This window comes from Rhipicephalus microplus, chromosome 1 (genome assembly GCF_043290135.1).
Source record: "Rhipicephalus microplus isolate Deutch F79 chromosome 1, USDA_Rmic, whole genome shotgun sequence".
Taxonomy (NCBI): domain Eukaryota; kingdom Metazoa; phylum Arthropoda; class Arachnida; order Ixodida; family Ixodidae; genus Rhipicephalus; species Rhipicephalus microplus.
In genome coordinates, this window is record NC_134700.1 from 160,790,775 (window position 1) to 160,812,001 (window position 21,227).

Below are 21,227 nucleotides of genomic sequence, written 5' to 3' on the forward strand. Positions count from 1 at the left end.
CCCAAACAGTCCTCCTTTTAAATGCGAAGCAATTCTTAGCGAACCACAGGCACTTTGAGCGCTTCTAGGTATATATAGGCGCCTACGTCTGGGTGCTCTCGTGATCGCCTCCTTCAATTGCAGTAGACCAAAATTAGTATGGGAGGTTAAAAGGGTTCGACGAATATGTCTGGCTGATCTTGACAAAAATACCATGAAAATGCCGTCACGTACGTCGTCAAAGTCTTTCCTCTGGACCCATGTGACGCATACCCGAATACCACCAGCCGCGATATGCGGTGATGAGCCAAAGGTGATTGACAGTTTTTAAATCTACCCAGGAACTGCCAGAACACGACGTTGACGCGACGAATGCAAAGAATAGATATCAGGGTCCCAGCAGGAAACTAACTCTAGCATTCTGCGTGCCAACGGAGTATTCTACCACAGAGCAACGCCAATTAAGCTTTAGAATTTCTCCGCAAAAAGACCGTCGTGCCAGCGTAATTTTGGTAAAAACAGCTATTTTGGTTATAATGGATATATAATTATACAAACTCAACATATGTACTCTTGTAATACAGCAGTCACGTAGGGTTAACGTTAATTGTAGTTACGTACCATCTACTAAAGTTGTTCTACATTACACTATCCACGGCTACCATCTTCTCAGGCACAAGCGCTGCATATCAGCTCCGCTTCTCGTGTTGATTTATGTTGGCATCGATGGATACGCAACTGTAAACAACTGGCTATGTAAAACGTATGCGACTGTTCAACATACGTCTGTACATACATTTGTACATATATTTAGCGTCATTTCGTACTGTCGCTTCACAACAAAAAGAAAAAAATTGGTAGATCCCACGAATCCTATTGATGTTATGCGAAGCATGTGGAGGGAAGGTGGCTGAGTATCTTTTATTGAACTAGACGTTACAAAAAATGGCACGAAAGATGTGTACAAATGTACGCATAGACATATGTTGAACATTCACATACGTTTTATATAACCAGTTGTTTACAGTTACGTAACGATGCAGTTGCGTAACGATTGTGACCAGCGAGTCATATTCGTCCCAACACCTTATTATTCCCTACTAACTTTGGTGTACTTCAAATTAACGGGGTGATCACGAGAGTGCCCAGACGTAGGCGGCTAAGTAGATAGATACCGAGTACGTAGACAGACATGTTAAGAGTGCATGCAGTAGGCAAGGAAATGTTTCGAGTTTAAAATTACACCGCAGTCTCCTTCTGTCTACAGGCTTCGCGTAAAGATTCCCATGGTACGTGGCAGCTGTCAACTTCTTCTGTTTTACACTAAATGTTTTCATCTCTCTCTCATCATCATCAGAACGCCTGGATTACAGGCCGCTTTCTGTTCAAAGAACCTTAGAACGGTGGAACGGCCAAGCTTCGAAGCAGAAATCAGCCCCATCGCCGCGGAAGCTTCTGAAATCAGAAGATACAATTCTGATACTTGCGTGTTTAAGTGTGTGCGAGTTTAACAGCGAAGCTGTTTGACGAACCATTCCTTGTTTACCTCGCCACAGAAACTTGTCATCACCATAAATAGACATGTGCCACAGAAATTGGGTAAATATCACAACTCACCAACTGGTCCATGGACAAAAGATAAACAACGGTTAGCCAAATAAATGGCTACAAAATGACGGCGGCGAGCCGAAGACCCCCAATACGTGCAACGAGAGAGTGCTAATGAACAGTAAAGGTAACGGTGGCTGTTAGGAGAATTCAAAGCGATTGAAGGCCTACATCAACGATGGCACGCCCGTAGACTAGTGAGAGGTGCGAACGCTTTGTTTGGGCGCGAGTTTTTGTCTCTGGAGTTTCGACATACGCGTCGTGTCTGTGAGTGTCCGTGGCTTAACTGGAACCTCTCTGCGCTGATAATCAATTTAAAAACAGCCTAGCATCCTTTAGTCAAAGCCTAGCCACGTCCTAGAAGTAACCTACAAACAACCTGCAGCGCAGATAAAATTTAAGCCTAGAAACAACCTCGAAACAACCACATTACCCTTTAGAATCATCCAGCTTTGATGGATGATTGATGGATGAAAACAAGACGATGTTCCTCTCTTCACGTGGCATTATGGAATGGAATGGAAAAACTTTATTTTTGCCCGGCACAACACGCTTAGCGCATAGCGGGCGTCTCCCACGTATGGACTGACAAGGAGTACCTGGCGGCCGCTTCGTGGGCCTGTGGGCGGCCCACTGCTGGTCGGCGAGAAGTGAGCTTCGGAGGGACCTTTTTCCCTTGTTTGAGGTAGAGTCGGGAAGAGCGTTTCTACACTCCCAGAGCAACGTCTTCCCAAAGCATGTGTGCGAGTGTCGCTGTGCATATGCACGAGGGGCACGTGTCGCTGGGGTACGCATCGAGATAGTAAACGGAAAGTTTGGTAAGGTTTGGGTACGTGTGAGTTTGTAATAAGCGTGCAGGGTTAGCGCCTGTGGTCTGTTAGGCTTGGGATGTGGGGGCGGAAAAATGCGACGTTCAAAATAAAAGTCCTATGTGATGTCGTTGTACGTTATGGGCAAACCGACTGGTCTCTAACTCAGCGAGATGGAATTTCCCTGTGGCGGCGTGGTCGGCAAGTGCACACGCTGCATCACGGGCGATCTCGTTAAGGTTGGACGGGGCACCTGGAACCCGGCCGAGATGAACGGGGAACCAGATGACAGTGTGGTGCTTCAGGGTACTCAGGTCCGCGCTACGGAAGATGCGTAACGCCTGGTTGGAGATGACGCCATGTTCAAAGGCTTTGATGGCCGGTCTGGAGTCGCTGTAGATGACCTTGCGTTTGCTGTCGAGCACACCAATGGCTATACTACTTGCTCCGCTACTTTTGGGTTTCGGGTGAGGATCGTGGTGGAGTTAATAATTCGCTGCGTAGATAATACCGTGACCGCAGCGAAGGCTCAGTTGTTGAGATAGGCGGTGGCGTCCGCGAACGAGACGTCGTCCTCTTCCGTGCCTATGCGCTTGAGAGTGGCGGTCACCCGCGCAAGGCGCCTGCCTCTGATGTACTCGGGGTGTACATTTCGCGGAATGGGAGCGATTATGATAAGGTCATGGATTTCACGGGGAGTCAACTCTGGGGATCCCTGGGCGGGGCATTATCTTCAACCGTTTCAAGTTCGTTTCTCTGCTCAGTGTTGCTGAGGAGTGAAGCGGTTCTAAATGTATAAATGCTACATGTGTGTGTGCTTTATTTTTCACAATACCAATAAAGAGTTATGGAGTTGCAGAGGGCGAATGAGGAAAACATACCTCGTAACCACGCTTTACCACAGTAGCACAGTGGCGTGTGATGAAATGAAGAGCACTCGAACTGGTGGATATGCGAGAACAATGCAGAACTTGATATCCTCCTGTTTAAGGAGCGCGTAGTTGCAAGCAACGTTTCTCGGAACTCTTAAATGCTGCACAGACCCGTACCACGGCCGCGAACTTCGTACTGAGTTCACGTAAATCATAATGTAGTGCCGTGCGACAAACAGGCAACAAAAGATCGGTAGAACCAGGACACAGCGCATTCTTCCAACTAAAGTTTACTAAATTGGGACGCACGCGTATATACACACAGGTGAAGCAAAAAAAGATAAAAACCAGGAAGAAAAAATTAAAAAGTGGAAACTAAAGAATTGCCGGTAAGTCACACACGAGCACTATAGCACCATCCCACTATAGTATTCGTGTGTTAATTCTCGTGTGTGACTTATCGGCACGTCTTTGGTTTTAATCTTTTGATTTTTTCTTCCCGATCTTTTCTTTCTTGGTTTGCATATTTTGTTGGTTTGCCTGTGTATATGTAAGTGTTTCCCAATCTAATAGACCTTAGTAGGAAGAATGTGCATGGTCCTTGTTTTCTAGCTCGTTTGTTGCCTCTTTTTCGCGCTGCACTACATTATGATTGACTTGTTCCAAATCGCCTAACAAGCAACGTTGGTCAGTTCACGTGCAAATAGGTCTTGTGAAAGTCTGCCAGGCTTAGAAAGATCCCACTGCAGCATAAAAAATGTAACAGCCACAAAGGACAGCCACAAGGATTCCCTGAAAAGTATGCGACTGAAGTGAAAAAAATTTCATCTTGTGCACTGATTCCACCCGAAGATGTCGCGTTTTAAGATCGGGCACTATGCTTGCTTGCTTGCTTGTTCCTTTCTTTTGTGGCTCTCACCCACTAAGGGGGATTGGCCAAGAAGCCGGTGGTTAATGCAAGTCAATACCTATAGATTTTCTAGATTAGGGGAATATGATGATTTGGACTAACCAGGACACTTTCTTTCTCTTTACTGATTGTAAAGAATGGAGTAGCTCTCTCCTATAGTTGTGCTCTATAGGTACACATGTGCAGGAATTCAAGCTGTGTCTGTAGAGCAGTCTCTTATCATGGCAGTCATGACAGCTGGCATGATAACACATTGCACAATAGACCGGCTTGAGTTTCCTTGCATATGGTTCACACAGCGAACACGTGAAGTGTACTGTGCCTTGTGGCGAACGTCGAGCATACTCTCCTGTCGTTTTTAGAATAACGAGCATGACGCGAGCATGTCACGAGCATGTCGACAGGTTCGATGTATTTCAGACGAATGAATAGAAGAAAAAAAGTTTGTTGAGGTTCTCAAAATGCGCTCTAGCTTTGTATCCCCTATAACGCCAACCAGTTCAGCATCTATAACAAAGTAGTTCATGACTGATCCCACGTGGTAGGTTGATTACACCAGGTTGCAGAGGAAGAATTCATTACCCAACCAGCAATGACATTGATGCGGTTTGTTTTCTCTGAAGTGAAGGTGATGGCAATACACTGGCCTTGTAGTCCGACTGACCAAGAAGTGCACGCCCCCTGAGAGGGTATGAGCCATGTGTGTGCCTCCTCATCATCATTATATCGGCTCGCTCCTGTCCCACATACAGCAACGTCAACGGCAACAATGTCAGCTCGCAACGAAGCACACCCACGAAATCGTTCCAACAGCGTGTACCACACAGCCTCGGAGCATTCCCCAGTGTTGAATCAACGTCGCCCGACGTCAGTGGCACCCCATCGCTGGAAAGCGCACCCGGGACATGCTGGGGCTTCGGCGATTACTCCAATATCGAAACCTCAAGAGAGACACGAGGAGCACGACGAGCGTGTTTTGTACGCGGCGAGCCCGACAGGTCCGCCAACGGCGACGGCGCCAGCGGCTTCAAGCGCTGCCCACGACGACGGCACTAAGGAATTCGACCTCTGGGAAGATCACTCATGGCAGCGCTGCCTGATCGTCTATATAATCCTAGTGGCCGTCATAGGGCTGGCTCTGATTCTCTTCGTCACCGTGGGTTCCACGTCGAGGCATCACGCATTGGAGGAGACGACGCGACGGCCGTTCACCAGGATCAATCCCCAAGCCAGGGTGTTGGTCTCGTCGAACGCGTCCAGTCGACTGCCGAATTCAGTGACCGCCGACGGCGATCACGTTGCCCATGTGCCGACTGCAGCCGCTACCTTGGTTGACGAAGGTGACGGTAGAGAAGAGGACACCACTACGGAAGACTAGGTGCCCATCAGAGTATACATAGATTGATATAATTGTGAACGTGTCAAACGTGCACCCGGCGTGTTAATTAACTAAGTTTTATTTATTTTAGTTTTCATCACCTCCCTTGCTTCGAATTTACTTCTCGTGCATCTTGTGATCGTGCACCCCACAAACAGCACCGATAAGCAGAAGTGTCGCATCATGTCCCGCACAGCATCTGCGAATACCAACTGCTTCACAGGTGTGTGTTGTAGTGTTTCAGCATGCAAGAGCACGCGGAACATCAAGCGGGCCATCGCAGTGGCCGATCGGACTATCGCAAGTATTGTCACAGTATATTAAACACATTACTTTCTAATAAACGAAAAAAAACGAGCTAATTTCAAGTGCAGCGATGGTAAAGGATTCTAGGCGCTGAATTCTGACAGGTTCGTAATTCTAACACTTTTTCGGCATACTCGGAATACGCTGCAGATCGACAGCCATGGCTCCTTGAACACGCGAGCCGAGTAATATATCAGAGCTTGTGGCCTGGAATTCACAATAAATTTTCAGTCAGCTAGAAATCGTTCCCTATTCTTTCTACGAATGATGCCACATACCCAAATGAGCGCGTAAGACCTCAGTCATTCGCTGATTTTATTGATTGATTGATTGATTGATTGAATACTTCATTGAACTATATCACAACATTCTCTCACTTGTTGGTTTCATTTCTATTAGTCATTTATACGGTACACCCTGTCTCCGGTTCAAATCCCTCAGGAAGAGCTTCCTAATACCACTTCACCGAAATCGGTCTGGAAGTATCAGAATACAATATTCTTTCTTTTGGCACATCTACTCTAGCCTAAAGTCACATGGATGTTTTCTTTGACATTGAGGAATTCACCATGCAGTCGAAAAGAGAATATAGCTAAATTCTTCATAAATCGACTATTTATTTCAAATAAGTCGTACTTAAATTCGATATTTCAGTTAATTATAGCTTATACAAGTAGTACAAAATACAAAAATACCGAAAAAACACCTACGCGGCCATTCCCCTGCATTGGATATCAGCCATCATATGAGAAGAACTGGTGAGCTTAATTGTGCTTGTTATTGCAAGGCAGGGGATAACCATCGTGAGCAAAGCATCACGCCACATGTATAGTCTGGCTTGTATGAGTGGATTTTCGTATATACTCGTATAGATTGGGTGTCGCGTGCTGCGTAGTTATTGCGACTGCCGCAGGAGGCCACCACGTGCATGCTCGCTCACTCGTGATCACACTGAAAGTCGCGTGTTCGAATAAAAAAAAATATCGCTGCCCATCGACGAAGTGAACGACGAAGTGAACGACGATGAGTGGGCGAAGCAGTAGGATCATTCGTTGTCACCGTAAATTCGTGCCATTAACCACTCCCGCATGTATACGAGTGACAGAGCGGTGTACAGGTATATACAATGTTTGGGGCAGGCTAGTTGAAACGCTGGAGCGATAGTGAGTGACTCCCAAAGGAGTTGCCCAGGTGCAGGAAGAGCGCAGTTATATACAATGTTTATTATTCATTAATAGTATGCCATCTTGAGTAGTGGATTCCGTTTTGCCTTCGTGGAACCCGAAGGAGTTGCCCGGGCGCAGGGTTAGCTCAACCGTTATATACAAGTAAATCCGTGCCATTAAGCAGTCACGCATGTATACGAGTGACAGAGCGGTGTACTGTTATATACAATGTTTGGGACAGGCTAGTTGAAACACTAGAGCGATAGTGAGTGACTCCTAAAGGAGTTGCCCGGGCGCATGACGAGCGCAGTTATATACAATGTTTATTAGTCATGAATAGTATGCCGTCTTGAGTAGTGGATTCTGCTTTGCCTTCGAGAGACCCGAAGGAGTTTCCCGGGCGCAGGGTAAGCTCAACAGTTATACAATGTTTATTAGTCATAAATAGTTTGTCGGCTCGAGTAGTGGATTTCGTTTTGCAATAATTATTATTGCCACGTGGTCCGTGAAATGCAGAGCCAATGATTGTTCCATTGAATGCAGCCTGAACTTGGCAAATGCGAGGTCTCTGTGCGTTCTACGTATGGCTGTTAGCTGTACGAGTCAACAAAATGCATCATACAGCGCATTGAGACGTCACTAACTGCACAAGCCAATCGGCGTTGCCATTGAGCCGCTGCATCCCGCACCCTCAACTCCGCTTGGCGTTTTTGTCGTTTTGCCGCTGCTTTTCACGCCCTCACCTTCAGAGCAGTTTGTCGTCGGCGTTGCTTTTGAGCCACCGCTTCCCGCGCCTTACGTCTGTCTTCATCCATGAGAAAAAGTAAATGCTCCATGGTCTGGAACGCGCTTCTATACGCATTCGCACAGCAGGGTCCACTCGAGTATTCAGCGTAATCGATAGCAGGTGTCTTGCATGAGATAACGCGCTTATTCTTCATCGTCATGGCGTATAGCTAATACGATGGACAACGGACAAGGGACAAGCCTCCGTAAGATGCTTCATCCTTATAAGTGCTCAAGGTCATGACACGTGATTCTTTTCCCCGGTCCGTTCCTCCTTACTTAGCTTCCAGAGCGTTTGTCGGTAGGAGAGTGTCACAGGTCCCGTTAATTAGGGAGGCGATAGCCGGGCTAATTCTAAGGGACGAAATAATGGCCCCCCGAACTGCACCACGAAAGCGTAAACAATTTAGAAGTGGTCCTATTTGGCGTGCCAGTGGACGCCGGCTGTGGCCCAAATAACAAGTCAGAGCCGAGAGTTGATAAACAAAACAAAACTATATTCTCAATATTGGCAGATCAAAACGATACACAAATATGCACACTCGACATTAGTTGAATACGATATCGCACCAATCAAACAACGTACTACACAGTACGATCAGCCACACTCTAAACAACGGACACAAACAACAATACGCACTACAATGCAGTCGCATGCATCGAACAACCAAGACACTTAAAGACTAAAGAGTTCGAAAACTTATTCAGTCCAAAGTCCTTGGAACAAAAGTCTGAATGATACTCTTCCGAGAACCACTCACTCATTGTCCAGCGTTGTTGTCGTTCCGCTGCCCCGAAGTTTCTCTTCCAGGAAACCTCGCGTCTTATATGGGCCGCTCTCCAAGCACTAAACTTCTTCGCCGGTAACACGTCGGCTTCCCACGCGCAGCTGTTGCCACGCATCTTCGCTCGCTGGCGGTAGACACACACCTGCCTGTAGCACGAGTCTTTACCCCTCAGGTGGGAATCCTCTTCATCTTCTCCTTTGTCACTGAGGATCAAAGGCTTCGCCGACGACATGACGGAACACCCTACGCACTCTGGCGCACAATTCCTTCTTCTTTTCCTTTGTCACTGAGGACCAAAGGCATCGCCGACAACACGGCGGAAACACCCTACGCACACTGGCGTGAAATTCCTTCTTCTCCTCATCTGCCATCTCTGCTGCTCGGTTAAATACCCTTCGCGCTAGATTCCCGAAAATTCTCATCCTTTCCGTTGGCGCGATGCGCCGCCGAGGCTGGGGAAAGAGCGAGATGTTTTGAGGGCCGTCCGCGACACATGACGCAACTCTGCATCACCACGTCCCTTTCCCTCGAAAACCTTCCAGGGCTTGCTCGGCCGCCGATGTGAGGAGGTTCGTCGACGAACCTACGCTTCTGAGGTGAGAGAGACGGCGCGCCTGGGGAGTCTTTGGATGCTTGTTTTCTTCTTTATCGTTGACCTAGAGGTGTTTCTCCGGTGCTTGGTAGCAAGAATTTGGCGGCGCGCCCTTTTTTGAGCGCTCGTTCGTGACAGAGAGAAGAGCGAGAGCTATTGCATACAGCGTGTGACGACTCTCCAATTCTGCTCGTACTCTAAAATTCCTAACGGCGGTCGATTTGTGAGGCGCTAAATCAATTTCACGAAGCTGTTCAAGGTGGTAAAATACATCTTTATTTATTAAGAGTAACCTCAGAGTTACTGAACTGCATGCTTGAGCAGCCAGAATATATTGCGGAGGATGAGGAGGAGGAGGAGGAGGAGGAGGAGGAGGAATAAACTTTATTATAAGAAACCATAGGTGGCCGGGCCTAAGCCTCCCATGAGGGGACGTCAAGGGCTTGCCTCGACGCCGCTTCACGGGCGTGCTGGGTCGCCCCTGTTTGGTCACCTGCCCACTTTCACCATATTGCGGGACACCAATATATATAGGTGGCCGCTGCCCAGGCGCGCTTCACTAAGGAGCGTCGAACATCCAAGGTGAAGCAGTCTCGTAGGTATTCCTCCCAAGCCTAGCTGTCTAGTTGTGATAAGGAAGGGGGATGAACAAGAAGGTAGGCTGGCAGGACACGAAGCGACGACATCGTAAGTGTCGGCCAGGACTTGACAGGTCACGCAAGTGCCATTGGTTTCTGGCAAAAATTGCCTGGTCGAGGGTTACTTGAAGTACACCGTGCATACATTTTTGTACGTACCTGGCTTTTACTAGTTGTGTGACAGTGGCTAACAAAGAGCAAGCCCACATGTGGGCACCATGGAGGATGTACAAGTTTTTGACAAGTTACGACTATAGTGACCATGGACGTTAAAGCCCCTATTTAGAAACTGGTACGCAAAAAGACTATCAATGGTTTAATGCTAAGAGGGCAAGAAGAAAAATTTAGGAGTTGTTCCAGGAGAGATACTGGACTCTAGACGTGCCACATAGCTCTGCCTTTAGTCCTCTATATCTAATTCACATTAACTACCTACCTGTGCATGTATGTTCAAATTTCCGCATTCACGTTTGCCAACAACTGCTATTTATCGTATCGTTACTAACCCTTCTGACCAAACATTACTGCGTGAATACCTCGACTACATCCTATGCAATGACGTGATGACTGGCATATGTCTTTAAATTATTCTAAAACATCATACTATTTTATAAAACCACTCAATTTTTAGCCAGTCCCACACAGTGGGTCTGCGTCACAGTTAATACGTGAACCAGAACAAGAACGTCTCCAGAGCCAGCCGGAGAAAAACCCATGTATCGATCATGACGGCAAGTGAAAGCCTGGGATACGGCCTGCTGGGCTTCGGACCGGCGCTGTCCATGTTCGCGCTGACCATCGCGCGACACCCAAGCCGAGTCGTGGTGCTGCTGCTGTCCTCCTTCAGCTGGATACTGTCGCTGCTGCTGTCCTCGCTCGCCTGGTTCGTGCTCTCGCCGCTCGGCTCATCCCTGGACGTGATCGTGGCCATCGCCGTGCTCTTCCAAGAGGGCGCCCGACTCGCCACCCTACAGGCGCTGCGCAAGGTGGACCACTCGCTCAAGTTGGCTGCACTCGCCGGAGATGCGCAACTCGCTCGGAGCAGGGCTGCGCTGGCGTACGCTTCGGGCCTCGGCTTCGGCGTCGCCAGTGGAGCCTGCTCACTGCTCAACCCGCTGGCGGACATTGCCGATGCGGGAGTTCCTCCTGGTGTGGCGGGTACCGCCAAGAGGTACGTCTCATGGTAGCTCCACACGGCACGGTTTCCCATCGCGATTCGCCTCGGTGGTCACTGCGGATTCACATGCCCTGATGCACTTCGTCGCAGCGACAAGTGGGCTCATATAAACAATAGGCATGCGCGTAGACTCACGTGAAACACAACCGTTTCCGTTCCTACACGATCTTTTGTCTTAGTCATTGAGCGCGTTACTGATGTTGCAAGATGACAACCGTATCACCTTGCCTAGATTATCTATCCTTGCAAGACAGAGCACTGGTACACGCTAGGAAGAATGAAGGAGGAAGGTATAATCCTAAAACGGAGATCTATGTGTCAATTTTGAGTTCTGGTCATAAAAAAATGAAGGGAAGGCTCACTGGAAAAGTACATACTTACCACGTCATATGAATTTTTTATTCGCTAAAAGTCGAGAGCCGAGCGGCTAGATTACCTTGACGTTGGCATCTCTAAAAACTGTCATAGATGCAGTAACGCCTTGAATCGTTTGGCGACAGTGAGCGGGGTTTAGTTTCCAAGAGTCAAATAGCGCGTATAGACTCTGAAGACGGAAGGACAAAAGATCCAACCCGCCCCGCCGCGGTAGTCTAGTGGCTAAGGTACTCGGCTGCTGACCCGGAGGTCGCGGGCTCGAATGCCGGCTGCGGCGGCTGCATTTCCGATAGAAGCGGAAATGTTGTAGGCCCGTGTGCTCAGATTTGGGTGCACGTTAAAGAACCCCAGGTGGTCGAAATTTCCGGCGCCCTCAACTACGGCGTCTCTCATAATCAAATGGTGGTTTTGGGACGTTAAACCTCACATATCAATCATCGAAAGATCCAACACTTCGTTAGTTTGATGAGATGTCTGCTTGACGTCAGTCGTTTTCCATCCTCCGAAAGATAAGGCACGTGCTGGTTGGAAATTCTGGAATTTCATGCGATGCGTGTGCGTGCATTTTTGCGAGACGTCCTCTGTACGATATTTATTTATTTATTTTATTTATTGGAATACCCTCCGGGCCCGTAGGGCATTACAGAGGGGGTGGGTACAACATTTTATAACATACAAGAAAAAAAAGACAAAATAAAAAAACAAGTGTCAGATGCGCAAATTAGGAAGGCAACATAAGTCAACTAAAAATGTATAAGTAAGAATTCAAGCACATACAAGACAAAGATAGATAATGGAAACTGCGTATAGTTACAAACATTGCTGAGAAATTGCAGTCTTGAATAACAAAGGGTCTGTTATTGTTACAACGGAAGAGGGAAGGTGGTTCCAATAGGCGGCTGTTTTCGGTAAGAAGGCTGCTGAATAGAATTTGGTGCGGCAAAACGGAATGGCAACCTTGTGCTGGTGATCAATGCGCGATGAGTGGTATGACGGTTGTGAAATGAGGTCTCGCTTCATTGATGGATTGTGAAAAAATATCTTATGAAAAAAATGGAGTCGCGCCAGTTTCCTCCGGACAGTTAAATTGGGCAGGTCAAGGTTAGATTTCATTTCTGATATGCTAGCAGTACGGGAATAATTAGAACAAATGAACCGAGCTGAGCGGTTCTGAACAGATTCTAACGCGTTGATTAAATTTTGCTGCACGGGATCCCATATAGCGGACGCGTACTCAAGCTTTGGGCGAATTAGTGATCGGTATAGTAGAATTTTGAGGGACAGCGGAGCGCGAGAAAAGTTGCGGCGTAAGTATCCTAGCGTTCGGTTAGCGTTATTACAGATGTAGGTAACATTCGTGTGCCAAGATAGATTGTTGGTAATGTAAACGCCGAGGTACTTATATGAAGAGACATGCTGGAGAGGAACGGCGTTAATTCTGTAGGTACAGGGGGGATAAATAGATCGCCGGGTTATTGACATGCATTTAGATTTGTTAGAGTTGAGAGTTAGAATATACAAGATAGTTAGAATATACCACCACGTGTACGTGTCCAAAGTGGTCACCTCATTGCCGGTCCAGAAAATAGAAGACCAGCTCTTTCGTAACGTCTTTCGAATATAAGAAAACCAATGCAAGATGTAAAAAGAGAACAGAACGCCTAAGTAGAATTATACTGGCCAGAACAGGTGACTAGATACTATTTTAAGTAGAAATATCGTCAATTATAGTGACATAATTAAGCATCCTTCTTGCAATATGAATAGACTGAACTTTTTTTTTCAATTGCATTTCAAGGTCGCAAACAAGCGGCACTTCCATAGTGCTGCCCTGTAGAAAAGCACTTATACTGCGCCTACTGCCCTTTAGTACTAATTTGTAAGATTGGTACTGTTCTTACTTGTTTTCGTTGTTTCGTTTGTTTATGTACAAGTTGTGTGCACAATACAACTTCCTTACTGGAAAAATAATCCGTGATTACAGTCTCTATGTCATTAGGCGTCCCTACATTATCCCGTATCACGAGGCAAAAGAAAGTACCGCCGATACGTGGCGCTGCATTCGCGGCAGCTTGTGGAACAGATAACCCGTGACGAGCCGCAGCATTGCACACGTCATCCACACATGCGCAGCGCACGCTGTGCAAGCACGAATCAGCGCAACGCAGGCTTGATTGACAGGACCTTACTTGTTTGCCGACGAGTATACAATGGATGTCGCGCTTAACAACCCAGGTTTGCAGCATGTGCGGCGTGTACCACTTAACCGACGTAGCCGATCTGAATTTTCCTATTTAAAATAAATTCGGGGATCTCTTCCCCTATCGGGAGAATGGAGGCAATTAAGCGAAGCTTGGAATGTGCGTGTCTGACATATTAGGGAGGAATGATCTTTACTGACAGCAACCAGCAAATATTAGTTGCCGGGATTAGGCTTCCCATGCGGGGACGTCAAGCCCTGCAACGACGCCACTTCCCAGGGGTGCTTTTTTGTGCATTTTTGCAAACGCAGCGGAACAAACATGAATGAAAAGGATACGTAAACAGGACGAGCGCTAGACTTCCAATGTAAGTTTACTGATATAACGCGATGAAAATATACAGACGTTCGCAAAACCCATAGTGTCAGTAAACTTCCGTGCCCGTCCTGTTTACAAGTCTGATTATTTTCTTTTATTCCGCTGCGCTTGTTAAAATCCACAGGCTGTAATCTCATCAACTAAACCACATCTCTGCGTTGAACAGTGTGTTTTCTTTTCCGTTTTTTCTTCTATGTCATTACGGTTTTTATGTTTCTATGTCATCACGGACGGAGGGACGCAGAAACGGACGAATTGACGCACGGACGAATGCCGGAGGGACGGCCGGAGGGACGAACGCACGTATGAACGCATACACGGAAGGTGGCACGGACGGAAGCAAGGACGGACGCACGTATGGACAGAAGCAAAAAGAAACGAACGGACGAAAGCACGGGCGGATTGACGGATACTTCGCTCACTCATCATCGTTCATTCCGTGAATATGGCCCCGCCGTGGTGGTCTAGTGGCTAAGGTACTCGGCTGCTGACCCGCAGGGCGCGGGTTCGAATCCCGGCTGTGGCGGCTGCATTTCCGATGGAGGCGGAAATGTTGTAGGCCCGTGTGCTCAGATTTGGGTGCACGTTAAAGAACCCCAGGTGGTCTAAATTTCCGGAGTCCTCCACTACGGCGTCTCTCATAATCATACAGTGGTTTTGGGACGTTAAACTCCACATATCAATCAATCATTCCGTGAATATGCTGTGGTTTTTGCCTTCCGCATGCCGGTTTCACCCAGCGCGACACTTTCATTATTACAACATTCAACAACGAAGATCACGCGGCCATATTCAAGAAAATGTGGCACCATGGAATGACAAGTGACCTCAAAAAAAGGTCAGATAGAGATATCATATACGGTCTATTGTCGACAAGCACATGATGAAAAGACCACCAATCACTGAAAAACAACGCGTACAAATAGACATGTCACCGGCGCACCCTATGGGGTCGCTTTTCCACAGCTTCATCGTCGTCTGGCACTCCACGTATCATGCCAATGTATTAAATTATATAATTAAGTGTGAGCCTCAGTACCACGGTTGTGAGGCTCCGTTTCCAAGGGACGGCTCTCAGCTCTCCCATAGTAGAGTGCCCAGTACTCTAAATCGTTAACCAATTCTTCTTAACGCATCCTCTTAACGGGACGGCTTATGCTCTTCTATAGTAGAGTACTTCGTGCTCTAAATCGTTATCAACTCTATCTAAACACACAGAGCTGCCAACGGGACGGCTTTAAGCTCTCCCGTAGTAGAGTACCTCTAGTACTCCAAGTCGTTGCCCACTGTTTTCTACACACACAGCTGCATGAGATCTTTTATGTATAGTGGGACGGCTTCCTGCTCTCCCATAGTAGAGTACCAAGTACTCAAAATCGTTGAACACTGTTTCTAAACACACGCTCGTCCCATGGAATCCTTGTTCCGGGACGGCTATATCTATGTTACTCTATGGCTATATGCTCTCCCATAGTAGAGTATCAAGTACTCTAAATCCTTAACCACCTTATCTAAAAACGCAGCCTTTTTTTTTTCCTGCGGGCAAACGCATCTTATTCGACGTCGTGAACTCATTCACGCCGTAATTTTTGTTAACAGGGCCTCATCAAGTGTGAGGCCCACGGGACGGCTAACAGCTTTTCCATAGTAGAGTGATCGTTAAAGGGGCCCTGCAACACTTTTTGAGCATGGTCAGCAAACGCTGCCGATCAGTAGTAAAGGCTTTCTACAACACGCGAGCCGAATATTATAGCGCAGGACGCGGCCTAGAATTCACAATAAACTATCAAAGAAAGCAAAAAATTGCTGTCTCTTCTCTTGACAAACCACGCAATGTGCCGAAAAATCACACGTAGTAAGCCCATGATCAGCCACTGGCTGATTTGAACTTGGCGCGCTCACTCGTTACAAATATCGCCGCGGGAGGCCGCTACTTGTACACGCGTGGCAAGGGAATTTTTTCTTTAATCCTCCTTGACGCGTGCGCGCGCGATCACACTAAAGAAACCGCGCATTCGAAGAAAAAAAAATACTAAAAAATCGGCAGATCCCACGTACCTGAGAATCGACGCTATGTGAAGTGTGTGGAGGGAAGGTGACTGTGTTGCAATTATGAATTGTGCGACGCGTCATAAAATGACGCTAGGTATACGTACAAATGTTGCACGCACAGATATAACTTGAAGAGTTGCAGATGTTTATATAACCAGATCTTTGCACTTGCGTAACGATGCCATCTGGAACATGCGTATTAGCAACATCAGAAGCTGATATGAAGCGCAGATGTTCGCGAAGATGCTGGCCCTGGACTATACTACATAAATCAACTTCAGCGTATGGCAAATAACCACAATTGGCGTTAACCCGACGGGATGACTCTATCAAAGGAGTACATGAGTAATGTTTATAAAATTGGGTAGGCAGCATTGCAACCACTATTGACTTTTCACAAAGATTAGCGTCTATTTGAAAAGTATAGTTCTGAGACCTGGCGTAGCTCTGTAGTAAAATGCTTCATTGCCACGCAGAATGCTTAGGTTGGATTCCAGCTGAGACCCTGACATTTATTCTTTGCATTCGTCGGGTCTACGCTACCAATGTCGAGTATTTTTTAACGCTCGCACATTAAAATTGCCCATGTGGGTTCTCGTTGTTCCGAGGTAGGCACTGTCTATCACCTGTGGCACGTACCCGCATACCAACGGCATATACCCGCCCGTGGGTATGTGCCACTGTCTGGCGAGAAGTGATTGACGACGTACGCGGCGGGATTGTGACATTGTTCATCTTTTTACCAGCGCGTCATATTCGTCGAACCATTTTACCCTCCCATGCTAATTTGGTTCATGCCAAGTTAAGGGGGTGACCACGAGAGCACCCAAATGTAAGCGGCTAGATCGATCCATAGATAGATAGATAGATAGATAGATAGATAGATAGATAGATAGATAGATAGATAGATAGATAGATAGATAGATAGATAGATAGATAGATAGATAGATAGATAGATAGATAGATAGATAGATAGATAGATAGATAGATAGATAGATAGATAGATAGATAGATAGATAGATAGATAGATAGATAGATAGATAGATAGATAGATAGATAGATAGATAGATAGATAGATAGATAGATAGATAGATAGATAGATAGATAGATAGATAGATAGATAGATAGATAGATAGATAGATAGATAGATAGATAGATAGATATATAGATAGATAGATAGATAGATAGATAGATAGATAGATAGATAGATAGATAGATAGATAGATAGATAGATAGATAGATAGATAGATAGATAGATAGATACGCTCAAAGTCACCGAAGATCCCTAAGAAATGCTTCGCATTTAGAAGTGCTCAAGGTCGCGATGCGCGCGTGACGTTTTTCTGTGGCCCTGCCATCCCTCCCTGCTTAGCTTCCAGCGCGTTCGACGGGCCGAGAGGAGAGAAGGCGAATGCAGCATGGGACAAACCTTTGTAACACCACTCGCACTGGACATATTCTTAAAATTTTTGCAGCGTTGATTTCGTGAGGCAATCATCTCTTCCAGTGAATTCATTCCATGGTTACTTGAAAAAGTTCGTGTGTCAGCAGTGTGCTCCTTTCATAAACGTGGTCGCGACAGCACGCGAAGTGACCTTCGTCCTCTCCCAAATTACGAATATGATAAGCTCGCGCGCAGGAGAGACCACTCCGTGGAGGAGCCAACGTTAAAGCCTTCTTGGGCTTTAGCCGCGGTAGCTTTGGCCAACGCGAGCTCGTCCCGCCATCTTGCCACTCATAACGAAAACACACCAAAGTTTCGAAGCTCCGAGGACTTCCAAACGGTGTATGGTGTACATAAATCGCTTCCCGTTAGCAAAGCACGAAGCGTACTCAAAGTACGCTTCGTGGCGTATACTGTGGTTAGCATCACGCGCTGAAAATCGAAATGGTGCTGGTTCAAATCCGCGCGACGAATGCTTGCCTCCCGATTTTTTCTTTGGAGTCTTTCAATATATATTTTTCGATGTAGTTCCGTAAGTACGTCAGCGGAGCCGTGGTGGACCACGGCGTAAAACACTTTCGTGTTGAAAAATCTACACGGTGGTGAAGTGAGCGTCCATATTCCCGTAAAAGCATGACCTTGGTGTTGCTTCACCTGCGTGAACCTTGCATGCACTTTGACTTCCGGACACATCGGTAATTCACTAATTAAAACAAGAAAATGATCTCTTGCTCCTCCAACGCGTTGTCCTATTGTCCTTTTGGAGTTTTCTCCTTATCTACCTAGTGATAATTATTAAAGAAGAAAGATGACATATATATATATATATATATATATATATATATATATATATATATATATATATATATATATATATATATATATATATATAAAGAAGTGTTTCTGCAGACCCAGTGCTTTGCATGCGTTAAGGAACGACGGACAAACGTGCAAAAATGTGTGTTTCTTCCAACGTTCCTTCGTCCAGGAACGAAGACAGGCCTGCCTTGTCGGAACGTTCAAACAATTATATATATATATATATATATATATATATATATATATAAAACCCACCTGCCTTAAATTATTGCAATCAAATGGAATCAAACCGAGAACACTTTTCTTTCAGATCATTGGTATTCTGCGTAGTAGCGCGCAAGAAAACATTTCATATAGTTTTGTTTATAATCTGTAAATTAACACAGCTGCCAGTAAATTTGTTGCACTTGAGAAAATGCCAGACAAATGCTTGGCAAAATAATTTAGCTACTTTTTTTAGCTCCTTGCTAGGTTTGTTTACCTACTTATTACGCTTCAATCTAGCGATTTTTGCTCTCCGACATTCGGCAGCACTGCTTGAAACGTATGCAGTCCCAAAGTATTTTGAACACACTTAAGACAAACATTGCTTGGATATGTTTCACGTAACTTTTTCGTATTACCATGTCATCATTACACACACCGCGCGGCAATTCTTCTGCTGTACAGGAAAGAAAATTGTGGTAACAGTTTTGCACAGTCGGCTATGGCCGTTTTCTTGTTCACCTTTACGCAGCATTCCTGAATCGTTCATCCTGGCGTCGGCATTGACCACGGGCATTCTGACGGTGCTGCACACCCTGTGGAGCGTGGTCGCCTTCCAAGCCCTGTGCCTTCAGAGCACGCTGCTGATCGCCTTCCCGCTAGTAGCACACATGTTCGCCTCAGGCGCCACGCTGATGTACTCGCGCGGACACTTCGGGATACCGCTGGCCGCCATCGTGGGCCTCCTCTTTTTGACGGCCGCCGTGGCCTTCGTCGTAACCGGCGGCCAGGCCGGTCGCGCCTGGTCCCGACTGGGTCACGCACAAGGCAGCAGCTCGCCCGAAGGCTCCGAGCACGAGACGGCGTAGCCAGAGCAAGGCGGCTGTGCGAAAGCTCGGCCGCGAGAGGCACTTCAAGCTGGGCCTGCTGGAGGTCAAGATGCCTACCTCACGATCTCCTTTAGCAACTTTTTAACTTTTCAATTTCGCGCCATTTCCTAATAAACGGTTTTACAGGCTCACGCGTGTGTCTCAGGAGCTAGAAAACGGCTTCATCCAGGCACCATGTCTCCTTAAACTGGTTGTCTTGGAGGCCATATATAAAAGCAGTGCGTTCTTGCTTTGCATGATTTGCTTGCCATTTGGCTTGCCATTTGGCTTGCCATTTTGCTTGCCATTTTTCACACTCGGTAAACGGTAATGGCAGTGATTTTTTTTTTCACGTGAAGCATTTTTTTTTTTCAGCAAACTAAAGGCACGTGCTTTAGGGCCATTTATCTAGCTAGTTATGTCTTTGTGCTCTCGAGGCTCTTTCGTTAGCTTGATATACTACACCAAAATCGCAATGGCCCAACGTGCACGTATGAATACACTCAAACTTTTTATAACGAAGTTGCATATGAACTCCTTCGCTACGGACCCATAGCCAATCGGACATGGAGTTCCGATAATTTCAAATCTCCCGCAAAAATTGAAAACACGCGTTTTACGGACACGTAGCGTTATCTAGCCTAAGCTTGGGCAACCAACTTTCCACTCTTATTTTCCTTTGTTTACTATTCGCCCACAGAGCCGCACTGCGATTTGGTTTGGTTTTGGTAAACAAGGAAGATTTGCAGAGATTGACGGACATCTGCGGTAATGAGGGAGATAGGTTAGATTTCAGATTCAGTAAGGGAAAATCAGCAGTCATGATTTTTAATGGTAATGAAGGTTGTGAGCTTAGGATGCAGGAAGTCACGCTAGAGATAACAGATAAATACAAATATCTGATATCTGGGCGTATGGATAAGCAATGGGACCGAGTACCTAAGAGATGACAAAATATACGTGACGGCTAAATGTAACAGAAATGCAGCAGTGATGAAAAATAGGGCGCTGAGGAATTACAAGAGGTATGATGTTGTGAGAGGAATATGAGAAGGGGTCATGGTCCCTGGGCTGACGTTCGGCAATGTGGTCTTGTGCATGAGATCAGAAGTTCAAGCAAGGTTAGAAATTAAGCAACGTGGAATCGGTAGGCTTGCTTTAGGAGCTCACGGGAATACACCAAATCAGGAGTACGAGGTGATATGGGATGGACATCATTTGAGGGCAGGGGATTAAGCGAGCAGCAAGATAAAATTTGAGAATCGATTGAGAGAGATGGGGGAAGAGCGTTGGGCTAGGAAGGTTTTCAGCTACTTGTGCATGAAGAATGTCGATACAAAATGGAGGAAGCGAACCGGGAAATTGACTGATAAATACTTAGAAAACAACAGGTGGCCAAACCAAAAAGAACTATCGGTTAAGAAGAAAGTGAAGGAAATGGAGACTGACATGTGGAGAATTGGCATAATTAAGTCTGCACTAGAGATCTATCGAACTTTTAAGCAAGAAATTGCCAAAGAAAGGATCTATGATAATACTCGGGGTAGTTCTACACTGTTTGAGGCAAGGATGGGAGTATTGCGAACCAAGATATATCGGGCCAAATACGAAGGGGTAAACACGGTATGCAGTGCATGTGGAGAGGAGGAGGAGGAAACTGCTGAACACTTGATAATGTTTTGTAAAGGGCTTCAGGATGATGGCGCAGAGTTTTTCAAAGCACTGGGGTTTAGGGACAGAGAGGGCAAAATAGACTTTAATCGGGTAGAATTAACTGGAAGAAGGTTATCTAATTAGTGGCTGAAGTCAAGACACGAGTGAAAATTAAACCCTTCACTGCAAAGTAACAGTCCTCAACTTCACTATTTAAAGGGAA

The 21,227-nt window shown here is 46.3% G+C and overlaps 1 protein-coding gene across 1 annotated transcript; it reads left to right on the forward strand.

Moving 5' to 3' along the window:
* The first annotated feature begins 10,557 nt into the window (after positions 1 to 10,557).
* LOC142765913 (gamma-secretase subunit Aph-1-like) lies at positions 10,558 to 19,351 on the forward strand. Its single transcript, XM_075867719.1, has 2 exons — positions 10,558 to 11,003; positions 19,015 to 19,351. The coding sequence occupies exons 1-2, from the start codon at positions 10,558 to 10,560 to the stop codon at positions 19,349 to 19,351; spliced, it is 783 nt and encodes a 260-aa protein (XP_075723834.1).
* The last annotated feature ends 1,876 nt before the right edge of the window (positions 19,352 to 21,227 follow it).

Coding starts and splice junctions, on each gene's coding strand:
- LOC142765913 (XM_075867719.1), top strand. CDS start 10,558: ATGACGGCAAGTGAAAGCCTGGGATACGGCCTGCTGGGCTTCGGACCG. Junction 11,004..19,014: donor GTGGCGGGTACCGCCAAGAG/GTACGTCTCATG, acceptor ACCTTTACGCAG/CATTCCTGAATCGTTCATCC.